Source organism: Esox lucius, chromosome 20 (assembly GCF_011004845.1).
Source record: "Esox lucius isolate fEsoLuc1 chromosome 20, fEsoLuc1.pri, whole genome shotgun sequence".
Classification (NCBI taxonomy): Eukaryota; Metazoa; Chordata; class Actinopteri; order Esociformes; family Esocidae; genus Esox; species Esox lucius.
Window position 1 is genome coordinate 1810912 of NC_047588.1, and position 12965 is coordinate 1823876.

Genomic DNA, 12965 nt, shown 5'->3' on the forward strand with positions numbered 1-12965 from the left:
TAATAATTCGTTGGTCTCTTTTATTTTGAAAAATTCCAGATTTTCGTGACCCGGAAGTGTTTCTTTAATGTTGCTCACAAGACGCAGGTGCAGAATAGTCTAACTCAATAGCTCACGTTCATTGAACAGTATACGCGGTACACGAGCGAAGAGAGAGGTCAGGGCACAATACCTCAATATTCAGAGTACGGACTTGTAAACCGTGAGTAACAAAGGCATAATATTAATAATAATTATTAAGAGCAAGATCAAGAAAGGGAAGACCGCTTCTTAAGGACTGCGTACGGATCACCGGCAAAATTCACACATTACTGCCTGATCAATGTGGTTAGCCAATCGCTCAGCCATTCACACGGAACAAGAACTGGTCCGAGTTTCATTCTGAAGTTGGGGAAAGTCTTAATCCCGGTGAGCAACTAATAGTACGAAAATGTACTGTTCGTTATGGGGGTTTCATTCTAATGTGAATATAGAATAAAAATCAGTGAAGAGTCTTCGGATGACCGACGCATTTTGGGATGTTACCTTTCTTCGGGGCTATTCTCTGATATCCCTTCTGAGCATTTTAAAGGATTCTTATCAGGTGGCACATCTGGCCTGTTTGGGTGGATTTGACTTTAAAATCAAGTTCAAGATTTTTTATTTTGTTTTACTATTGTCTGTTCCAAACGACAGCTTATTTTAAGACAACGATACCCACTCACTTTTGGAATTACAATCATGAACATTGGCAGTTTCGTACATTTCTTTTTTGCAGCGCTGCTTCAGCTTCATTTGTCTGCAATAAAGGTGAGCATTAAAATTAAACGGGGGTCAGATACGTTCGGTGTGCACTGTTTAAGCAGGAAAGAAATCGGATGTGTTTAATGAATTAGGAACACTGCACATAGTTTTTCATAAATGATTGCCCTTGTCGTTTACCTCATATGTCACTGTTTACCTCAGACTATTATTGGGGGACCAATTATATTTGTATACATTTTCTGTAATTAAAGTTATGTTACTGATGATTTGGTCATATTAACGTTTTACTCAGATTTGGAGTTTTCTTATGAAACTTCTAAACATAGGCCATCAACAAGTAAAGATTTCCCATTATTATTACACTTAGATGCACAATATGTCAACATTCATTTCAACAATTGAGTAGACCAGGCTACTCAATTTTGAACAATGGAAAGTTGAAAATAAAAACCTATTGTGTTAAATTCTTCTATATAATTTGTTTAGATTTAAGTTTAATGAAGATCAAAGTCCAAACTCCAGTCAAAACGAGCTGTCTGTCGCGCGCTAGTATAGCAAAAACCTGTTGTCCCCGGCCTTTAACGGAATAGCCTACGAGGGTAGGGTGCCACCATGTATTTGTAATGTATAGGCTAAGGCTAATAGCAGTGTACATTTTTAAACAAAGAAACATGAAAAATATCTCTCAATAACAATAATATAGGTTTACAACTTGAACACCCTAACGATAGGTTACCTACATCTCAAGTAAATAAAATCGGCATCTTTCTCACGCAATATTGAAGAGCTATTGCAACAGTCTATGTCTCGTGGTAACGTGACTTAAGTTTTAGTGATGCCATTCTGACGGTGCACCTTGCTTATGGGCGGGAAAATATTTCAGTGAAGTAGCCTAGACACCATAAAAAAGAAAGACATCACATCTAAGTTTTGCTGTATAGACTAATTCCATAAATTGATGCACATCTGACCAAAGTGATGGCACTAGCAATCACATTGTGGAAATCTTTACATTAAGCTAATTAGGCCACACAACTATGATAACACATTAACTTGTAATATAAGAAGCTGTGCTTTGTCTAACGGGTTATAATGTTCTTTTACAGACTTCCCCCATACCCAAGGACGGGGAGAAGAGTATAAATGATGGTAGGTGCTGAATGTACACTATTACAAGTGCAATAATGCTGAAGTTTATTCTCAGTTTCCCTGATTTGGGGATTTTTACAGCCATCTAGTGGGCATGTGTTGAATCTGAATGTTCCCAGATACATTTCTATTTGTTATTGCTATTAGACTTATGCTCCTCTGTCAGTGAGATAGACAACTAAATTGAAGCCTTAGTCATTAAACAATCCCTTGGTTAAAGGCCTTTCTTGGGACTTTGGAATTCCCGTAAAAGTGTGTCTCACCCAAATAGTCTGGTTGGCCTATATATCCTGACAAGGTAACTGAATAAATTCAAGGCAACTTAGTGAATTCACATTAAATGCTGCTTTTTGCTTCCTCCTCGCATGGTCAAATTGTTTTATTTGTTTTGGACATAGCATGTCAGCCTTGGTCCAAGGCCTTATGCATGGTCATGTTTGTTTATTGACAGTGACAGAGTGCATTTCACTTTAGTGTTAGATGTTTTCAAGGTTAACCCTGTTAGTTAATAGTGGACATGGACGCGCTACTCTATGCGATACATCAGGGACTAGTTCTCAGATTGGATTAAAGTGGAATTGAATTGTTATTGCCAGAACAAGGGTAGCAACTCCCTTCCTCTGACACCTGCAGGCTGCTTCTGATACTCATTCCATTGAAACACACACTAAAACAAATGTTGGTTACTAGAACTAAGCTAAACTCTACTGAGTGCTAAGCTGAAGCTGTGAACCAAGAGACCGTAAGGATCCTCTGAGCAAGAACTGTGCAGTGAGACTCTTTGGGCTGGTGACCTTGGGCTGTAGGTGGAAATGTTCCTGTCTACAGAGAGACAGACAGACTCCCCCACACACAGTCTGCCTCGGTCAGGGCCTGGGCGTCTCCTCCGAGAGTAGATGCTGGAAGAGAAAGCGGACACTGCGTCTGGCTAGGCAGGTCACCCAGGGGCTAGCAATGCTGGTTGGTTTGGACTAACAGAGTCGGATACGGCAAGCAAGCAGGATGTTGTTGTAGCGTTACGCCAGAACCAACCAGTCAGGCCACGTTGCTCAGGGGTGGGCTACCGAGGGTCAAGTGTCAGGAGTTCAACCCTGGCGCCGCTTTGGCGACCCTGGGGTCAAGAGGTGGACGGGGCCACTAGGATGGAGGGCAGGGATATTATTAATGGGACAGCCATGGTTAAGGGGCTTCAGCACCTGATGGGTTGTGTATTAATATAGCGAGTATGTGTGAGTTGCTGTAGAGCAAGTGTGGTCTTTTTGTCATCGTCCCTGTGCGTGGGTTCAAATGCGTTTTGGGCGTTACACAGCTGTGTGCAAATTTGATAGTACCCATCAGTTTTACTGGGGAAATGAAGACCCTAATCAGCACAATCCTCTTTGTTGCATCGGAAGCCATAGATCTGTGGCTTTGTTTGTCTGCTAAGCTGGCTTTTGTAACGGGCACCACTCATGAAACAAACGCCTCTACCTTCTTTTTGACACCAATAAAGCCACACAAATGTATCCACCACAGGGAGGGTGTGTGTCTAGGGAGAAGAGGATGGATGGCAAGTTAGGATAAAAGGACAGAAATGGGGAGTGGGGGGGGCATGCCAGGAAGGGACAGATAGATGATCAAAATGCAAGGCTAACTGAAAAGTTGCCCGTGGCTGGCTCAGTAGGTGCCCATGGCTGGCGAGGTGAAAAATCCCCTTGTTCAATCTTTACCTGAACCTATCTTAGTGATGATGAGTTGGAAGCAGGATTAACATTGTCCCTCTGCGCTTCCTCCCGCAGTGGTCCCATTCATGGATGTGTATAACAAGAGCATGTGCCGGACGCGGGAACTGCTGGTGGACATCTTCCAGGAGTACCCAGATGATATCGAGCACATCTACATCCCGTCGTGTGTGGTGCTAATGCGCTGCGCAGGCTGCTGCAATGACGAGGCGCTCGAGTGTGTCCCCACAGAAACAAAAAACGTTACCTTGACGGTGAGCTTCGGCATGGACTCTCGCCTGGTCTTGTTAACAGGAGATAGGTTTGAGGAAGTATTTTTTCTGTCCTAAAACTCATCTCGTACATCTCAATCCCCCTCTGTGTCCCATTCATCTTAATTTTCTCTCTGTCTGTCAAACCCCTTTCTCAAACCCCTCTCTGTATGTGTGTCTCTTTCGTGTGGAGAAATTAAAGCAACTAGGCCTGGCATGTTAGCTATTTTGTTTATCCCTGCAAGCCCCGTTTACGCCCCTGTTTATGTGGTTGAAGTCTCTTAGCTGTTGTCAGGAGTTAAGACTCACTGTTGGCATGGGATAGGGTAGCAATACACAAATTTGATACAATGTATGGCGGGCTACGTTGCTGATCCGTGTCCCCCACATAGTCAGACTGGTTACACAGTGCTCAGTCTGCGGTCAAGCTAGCGCTCACTAAGAATTTCTGAGGTAGTTGTGTTCCAAGACAGGAATTAGGTTGGGAGGTTAGCATAACCCTGTTTTTTCAATATCATAATATTTAATGTTTGGTTTTCCCTGCAGGTGTTAAGAAAGAAAATGAAATCGTTGCAACATACTTTTCAGTTAAGTTTCACAGAACATCGAAAGTGTGAATGCAGGTAAGAATCTTTTCTCTGGCCTGTAAAGATTTCAGTTCACATTGTTTTTTTGTTTTTTCTTTGCTGACTAGTTAATAAAAATATGAAGCTAAGAAGTTGTATTCTCCATTTTCCATTTCAGACCAAAACCAGAGGTTATTGCAAAGAAAGAATAGTGAGTACCAGTTCTGCTTTGGTATTATTCTGTTATTTGTGGGATGAGGGGAGGGGATGTCTCCATTTTAGTTTGGCTTCCACCGTGATATTGAAATTGCCAAACAGCTTGTATACCCGGCCAAAAATATCAGAATATTTAGATTGACACAACACAGTGGGCGATGGCTAATCCTATCGAACCCATTGGTATTAATGTATTCATCCTGTTGATTGGCCAAAACACATGTAGATAAGGAGGAGCCAGTTGAACGCTGCGGTACAAGTGATGTGGAGTAGCGTTTGTGCTAACAGTATCCAGGTAGCGGCAAGATCTTTCCTGACATGATGAAAAGCCAGCAGCTATCCTGCTCTCATTGATAGAATTCACTGTGTCATTTAAAAGTGGGGCGATAGGAAGTACTAGGGCCCCAATTACTGATAAGAATTGCCAGGACCTGTAGGTATGACACTGAAAAACACAAAGCCCTTCTCACGTTGGCGTGGGGGGGGTTCACAGGCCTAGCTCTCCATGTGCCCTCCCAGCCTCGTGGGAGTTACAGCACACCTTACGGAAAATAACTCCCTCTATCTTTACTGGTGCTGATAAGGGAGACGTTATTTCACATGGGCTATTTCCGCTCACCTTCTTGCGTTTTTTTTATGGCAGCCTGTTTAGCGCTTTACGGTGCGGCTGTAACGGTTCGGCTGAGGCAGTCAGCCAGCTCCGGACCACCCGCCTCTGGCCCTAGAACTGTGGTCCTCCAGCTCAGCACCAGTTGCTCAGGCCTGACCCTAGGGCCCTATGGCTCCTACTGAAGTCTAATCATAGCGTTAGATGTCATGCAGTTAACCCATATTTATTTTTAGCTTTAGATGAGATTGGAGACGTCGCATGTGGTTATTAAAAGCATGGAGGGTGTGGAAATTGACAGACACAGATTTTTTGACATGGGGCTATGTGTGAGCATATGTGCATGTCTTTAGCGACATATGCTGCAACCGGCAGGTCAGAAGAGGACGTCCCCTGATTGTTCAATTGGATAAGTGCGTGTGTGTGCGAGGCTGCACCTCGCAGGGTTAAGGCTCCATGGATCAGTGGAGGAGAGATGGGATCATGTTGGCTAGCCGAGAAGGCTGAGTCAAATCCGTTTGTCTTGGGGCCGAGCCCTGTCCCTACACTTTACCACACGTTCACACTCGCTCACACACACCTCTGCCTGTCACCCAGCACGTAGGCCAGCATGTCATCGCCGCCAGGGTGCGGTAATGAGGAAATAAAAGCCCATTCATGAACTCTGGCAAACCCTCTCACATTCATTTACATGTCATTTAGCAGACTTATTCAGAGTAACTTCCAGTAAGGACAGCATTTGTTTTCAGATTTTTTTCTTCATGCTGGCCCTCTGTGGGAGTCAAACCCTGGACCATGGCATCCCAGGTGCCACTCTCTTACAAAGTGACCTTAACTGACTCATGAATTCACATACATTGCATACTGGAAATGATGCTCTACGGACACACAGGATGAAACTCTCAGGACTTGCAAATGAATCAATCCCACTTTCTAATGAGGAGACTAGATAAGGAAGATACCCGTATTGATGGATTGTCTACTCAGTGGCATAAATGCTATCGATTTAATTCTCTCCATGACTGTCCCTGTCTCCTGTCGGATGTCTTTTCTCTTTCACCAGATTGTCTATTTTCCAGAGCCAGTGGTCAAAAGAGAGACAGGGAGAATCGCTGGCAGGATGGTGACCAAGCCCTCTGCCCTAGCGCCTCTGCTGCATCGTCTCTGCACGTGGGCAGTGTGTCTCCTGATTGTTTGCTTGATTTTTGGAGGAACACGTTTATTGTCTTGTAAGATGCACCTTTCAGTTTGGCGCCAGGCACTTTTTCGTTAGATTTGACTTCTGTCTGGCGCGTAACACTGATGTCAAAGAGAACTGTCAGCTAATGTCAGTATGATAATGGATGTCTACTGCACCCCAACCCTCCCACATTTAATAGCGACTGGCTTTGCGCCATGTTGACTCTACGTGCTGCTAGGTCTCTGTTTTCCGCCGCATTTCTATTTCAGAACTTATACATGGGCTGATTCACTCTTCTTAAGTTGATACCTGCATAGTGTCAAGAGTTAAGTTTCTGTTAATATGGACCGTCTTGGCTCAGTTTGTGTTGGGATCAAGTTATTGTGGCCTTCGGCAGTACACAGATAGTCTGCTTTGGATTGCCTTGCTCCTGATTTTATTTTTGTTGAAAACTTTTGTTTTTGTTGTAGACAAGAAGGTCTCGTAACGTGACGCAGATGCCATCTGGTCTCGCACGAGCCAGTAGAAGTACAGCCTCATAGGTTCAGTGGAATGGTGTGAGACGAAGTGTAGCTTTGTCTTGCCTGGTGCTTTGCGCCGCTGCCCTGTATCTCTTGCCGTTCTGTTTCCAGTGTGATCCCGACACACCACATGTTCGGCTCAATGAGAAATAGGCGTCTACTTGCACTTCAAACGAGGATAATGAAATTAGCACAAGTAGACTGCCTTTGGTCTGTATTGCATGATCTGTGCATTGCGCTCAAGCCTGCGCTTGCTCAGTCAAACCATGATCCTGATAGCATGAAAACATCCAACGGTGTGTCTCTGTTTACCATGTCGCTAAGGAAAATGTAATGGAAAATATATGTTTTGAGTGGCGACAAATCTTGAAAGACAGCTGCTCATTGTTAGGATCTTGAAACAAATGTGTTTCTGTTCTGAACTTCACCTTACCATACATGCACCTGCAACATACTTTTGCAGTCTGCGTCTGGATGTTGGGGTGTGTGTGTACCGTATCTGGTACAAATGTTTACATTGAGTGTCGCTTCAGAGACATTTACAACATGCTTTTTATGCCATCCATCCAGATGAATGAGAGTGTGTGAGAATGTGTCTGAGCACGACCTGGCCCATGTTTGTAGAAAGTATCCACATGCTGTGTCACCCATGGTCTTCCTAATCCAATCACAACCCTCCAGAACCTAAAAAAAACCCAACAACTTCACACCATCCAGCAGCGGGTGCACTGTCAAACAAATATTGCGCCAACATTGTTTCAATGTCTGTGCGTTGGCTTAGGCTGGTGAAATTTGTCAATGCTGAAGGTTGGAGTCGAAGGACGTGGGATTGGTTTTCTTAAGGGCAGGGGGAGGTGGCAGGTTTTGGGTTTTCGGGACAGCTGGTTTGGGTATTCGCGACAGTGCATGAGTGTCTGTGTCGTCCCCTTTTTTTCCTGCTGGATACGCTTTATAGCTTAGACCTCTTTCTGTCTCTCCCTTTTTGCTTCCCTTGCAGCCACTGTGAGCCTTGCTCAGAGAGAAGAAAGCGCTTGTTTGTGCAGGACCCTCGCACCTGTAAATGTTCCTGCAAATTCACACAATTAGACTGCAAGTCCAGACAACTTGAGTTAAACGAAAGAACTTGCAGGTTTGTTTACGAAATATTACGATAAACAACCTGCCTTGACCTATACTCTATTCACCCACCCACACATCCATCCGCCTCATTACTGCCATAATTTGCATGACTTTCCCTCCCCCTCTGAGAAACGCATGCTTCTCGCGAATATAATGTGTTTATGGTGTGTTTGTCTGTATGTTTGTATAAGGAACATGGGCCAATGCTTGCTTTTAAGTGTGTTAAAGTTGTCATGTGTAACACCCTGATATTCTTCCTAACATCATCCTTGATGTAAGAACTTTGACTTTGGTGTTGTTTGTGCTGTAGAAATATTACAGTAAAGCCAAGTTCCTTTCTGCTTTGATTTCTTTCAAATATGCTCTGTTCTGTATAACAAATTCTAGCTCTGGGCAAGAAGTCTGCATAGGGGGTTGGGATTTGTTTTTAAGACCATATTGGGTCAGTCTCTAGTAAACAAATTCTGACCCACACAGTCCACTTATCATCCCCCAGAATAGTTTCCCAGTCGCTTTCCCATCACTACAAATATATGTATAACCACCTGTGTAGGAGGGGGATTTTATCGTCCATTGTTTTTAACATTCTGGATTGTGCCAAGTAAACCAGTCTTTTATAACCAAGTCAGTGCAAATCGAGACTAAAGATGGAACTTATACACATTATTTTACTAACACTTAACAGGGGAAGTGGTTCTCATGGTCCCTAAATGTGAAATATAAAACAGGCTCCTAGTTAGTTGAATGTAACCATACTGCTTATGGTCCAACTTATAACTCCTATAAAGCGTAGCCCGAAATGCAATTACTAATCAGGGATTAAAACTGTCTGCTGCTTCTGGTCCAGCTCCTGCAAGGCTCTGTGTTTGTGACCTTCCATGACCCTTCCTGACCTTTTAAACCCTATGGGGCCCCCCACACACACAAACACACATTGTGCTGGATTTAGAGATCCACACACAAGTGGGGTGACCAGCGACAGTATTTTAATTGGTCATTCAGCACTGGGGGAAGCTGGAGGGTTGGCAATAGATTTTCCAAATTTTAAGGGGAACATTTTGGAAGGCTCATAGTTTGTCTGCCTTCTAACCTGCTGTCTGTCATTCACAGATGTGACAAACCAAGGAGATGAAATGAGGAGCAGGGAAGGGGATACTGAAATGAAGGAACATTTTCTTGGCACAGCACTTTGAAACCCGAGAACGCATTCCCTGTCTGGACAGAAAATTACAGCGCAAAGAAAGACCTGGCGAAAGTAAACGATGGAGAGGGACTGAGCTGTAACGCCGTTGTATATTTCTGAGATAATATATAAACATACTTTAAAAGGACAATGACAATGTGTATTGCTGCTATAACAAAGAGGACATTATGAAAATGAATGAATGCGCCTTGGAATGGGTGTGTGAATGGGGTGTGTTTCAACGCCAGTGTGTTTGGGCGTGCACATGAAAAGGACTGCTATTTTTGTCAGAATCCATTTAATTTTATGTAACACTTCACTGGATGTTGGTCTGCTGTGGGTATTGGTGTCTTTTAAATATATCTGTAAACGAAGCGAAACTATGACCACAGCTTTTCCAAGAGAGATAACGGGAACCTAACTCTATAGACATACTAGAAGAAACCCTGGAGAGCGTTAACATACTGTTCCTGTTGTCCAGAGAATGCGGAACTATTTCCCCCTGTGATGTCACTTGCCGTTTGGGATTACATTTTTGTCACCACTGTACCAACTAACACCAGATAGGTTTTGGTGTGAGAAAACTTCAAAAGGGATATTAAACATAGGTATATATGGAGACTAATTAATGCATAACCTGATCTGCTATCACCACTATCAAAATCAGTAACCTGCATTTGCTTTATTCATGTGTTTGGTTTCCCAAAGAGATAACTGTACACATATAAAGAGTCTTATATGATGTCAAAAATAACGATCTGTTTATACTTACGTAATATCCCTTTTTTCTAGTACAGTAAATCTAATTTATAATTCTAGGTTATTTTCAGTATTCTGTGTATTTAATTGATATTTATATGCAGTGTTATGGTTGATATGGATTTTACTTATTCTCCTGTTAATGTTGTCACCTGATCTGTTTTAACATGGAAAACTGTGGACTGCTTTTTTTGGTGTGTGGGGAAAAAAAGGAACAGAAAGAGAACTTCAACATTCCTGAAAATTAGGTATGTTTTGTTGGGCTAGAGATTCTTGACTGTGGGTTACTTTCAAACCCTGCCACAAACATGTATGTGACAAGATGGACAGCCAATGTGGCAGTTGTGGCAGGACATGTTTTGGCCGTTAACACATAAAGATGAGAACATTGGTCAGCTTGGGTGAAGTCCACACTAAGACTGAGACTGTGGCTGGACCGCTTTTGCTCACTTCAGGCTGCGTTTGACTATGGTTGGGTAACAGAACTGAACTTTGCCTACTGGGGATTCAGAAGCATTGTTGAACAGTGGTGATCTTGATAATGCTCTCTTCCCTCTGATGAAAAAGAAACATTCTATTTGTATTTAAGTGTCCGAAATGCTTATTTGTTATGTACAGCCACATTTTAGTCTATTTTCACATTAATATATTTATTGGTGCTGTAAGTTGTCCATTTTACAATATTAACATCTTTTGTTTTTAGTGTAACTATTAAAACATATTTATTTAAAAATATATTGTTTTTTATAAAAAATGTTAAAAAATCTGTTTGGAAGCCTATCTTTTCAACTGTTGAAATAACATTTTGATCATCTGAAACTTCTATCAGTTGATCAGCCATGGCAACCAGTATTTCAACATGGACAGGGAAACATTAGGTATTGGTGGAAGCTCTGTATTAAATAAAAAAATCCCAAACTCTGTAGATTGGCAAGCTGCTGCTTTATGCACCACCTTAGCTTGCATAAACAAAGAGCCTTATATCCTGCAACTAGCATCTTCAATGTACATTAACACCAGTCAGCTAGGCTGGTGCTCATGTCTTATACTAGACAAGCAAAAATGAGTGAATTTCCTTTTCAATGCCCAGTTCTTTTGATAGAGGCAACATTTTAAGGTTATCATAATTCTGCTAGTTACAGGCATCTGAAAATGTGTAATGCACTGTTACATTTCCATCCAACCAAAAATGTTGTTGCTCAAACTAGGGGAACTAACAAAGGAATTCACAGACTAAACAAACAAAAATGGATTTAGAAGTGGTTCTAAACATTTTGTAGACCAAACAAAAGTTTCTGGCTTATGCACTCAATAAGTGGGAGCGCTCTTTAAGTTTGGCCCATTCCATCTGAAGCCCTGTGCTTATAGCCATTAAATACTGTACCAGCTGGACCAGCAGGTGAAAGACATCCTGGCTAAAGGGTTAACCAGCAGTCAGTCCAACAAGCGCCTAGACTAGAGGATTCTAACCAATAATAACTCTGAGATTTATGCAACTTTTTTATGAATAGGAAAATTACGGTAACACGCACCTTTCACAAAATAAAAAATTCTGATAAGAAATAAAGGAGATACAACAGCACTACAGTACCTAACCCACTCACACCCTACCATGGTTTTCCAACATGTAGCAGATAGCTTTGACTTAATTAAATATTAAATGTTCATAGTGTCCTATTAAAAGAAAAAGTTTTTTTGGCATGATGATTTATGTATACAATATTAGTTTATCTGTAGTCTGAATGTATTGTAGACCTATTATATAAGTGTACTGTAATTGTAGTGTTACCTTCTTTATGGCAAAAGGGAATAGAAATACAAACATCTCATCTCATGTTCATTTGAAAAAAACTTAAACTGTCCATTGGTCAACACTTTAGCAGATAAAGGACCATGTCTTCAAAACGTGCATGTCAAAATCATAGGGAAGCTAATGGCTACAAAAATCAGGAATGCCGACAGGCGATAGTCATTAACTCTACCACAACCTCAAACTGAAGGATTTCACTGACTATCATTTCAAACTTCTTCCACTGAGGTTGTTTAGGTGACTTCAAAAAGAGGGGTGTTGTAAAAGACAACATCATCAGTGATTGTATCTGCTCAAATTCACACTATCAAAGTATCAAAGCCAAATATATGAGTGTTCAAGGGTCAACTCATCGGTTTCTGGAATCAATATGGTGGAACCCATTGTTTTCTGGTACCAATTAGATTGTTTGGTTGTTTTGAGATTCAGAATTCCTCAGGAAGTTGTTCGATGTCAAGAAGAAAAAGCCAAACTAAGTTTGTGCATGGCATAATGTTTGGCACATAGTATGGGTAGCTAGGCAACCGGTGCAGTATAAAAATAAGTGGTACAGTTATTTTTATAAGTTAAAAATAAGTGGTACAGTTGCAGGAAGTAAAAACAAAATTCCAGGCATAAAAGAAAGTACATGCACCATAACTTCCAATGAAATGTAATGACTGTCATGACCAGATTTTGTTCCATATTTCAAATCATCAAAATTGTTCACAAAGGAACTTTTGGACAGAGCGGGTTGGGATATACAAAGAGAACCCCTTGTAATTACAGTCCAATAGACTCTAATGGCTATGTGGTTATGTAATTTCATGCATTCCAACTTCACTAGATTAGCAGTGGTCTGCTGTGGTAAACCCCAGAGAGAGAAAGGGAAAGAGTGGGAAGGAGGTGGTAAGGAGCCTATTGTTTAGACTAGCCTAGCATTTATTGTACATTTTCCTTCATCCTTCTCGCTCTATCTTCTCCTTCTTCCTCTTGACTAATTCAGCTGAAGGATGTTTTCGTGGGCTCACTATCAGATTTAAAGTAAATTTCATTCTGGTACTTTGAGATTGCGTAATCATGAAATGAGAAGGAAACAGTGAATTGTCATCCCACCAGCTTCAGGTAACTGTCTTCCAACCCAGCTTCACAGTCTTTTC

The 12965-nt window shown here is 41.8% G+C and overlaps 1 protein-coding gene across 2 annotated transcripts; it reads left to right on the forward strand.

Annotated features, from left to right (window-relative positions):
* The first annotated feature begins 103 nt into the window (after positions 1–103).
* vegfaa (vascular endothelial growth factor Aa) lies at positions 104–10386 on the forward strand. Of its 2 annotated transcripts, none has more exons than XM_010865200.3 (7): positions 104–789; positions 1851–1893; positions 3672–3868; positions 4412–4488; positions 4610–4642; positions 7953–8084; positions 9185–10386. In XM_010865200.3, the coding sequence occupies exons 1-7, from the start codon at positions 721–723 to the stop codon at positions 9204–9206; spliced, it is 573 nt and encodes a 190-aa protein (XP_010863502.1). In that variant the 5' UTR covers positions 104–720; the 3' UTR covers positions 9207–10386. The 2 variants fall into 2 exon arrangements, with proteins under 2 accessions (XP_010863502.1, XP_010863504.1); XM_010865202.3 differs by having other exon boundaries at positions 244–408.
* The last annotated feature ends 2579 nt before the right edge of the window (positions 10387–12965 follow it).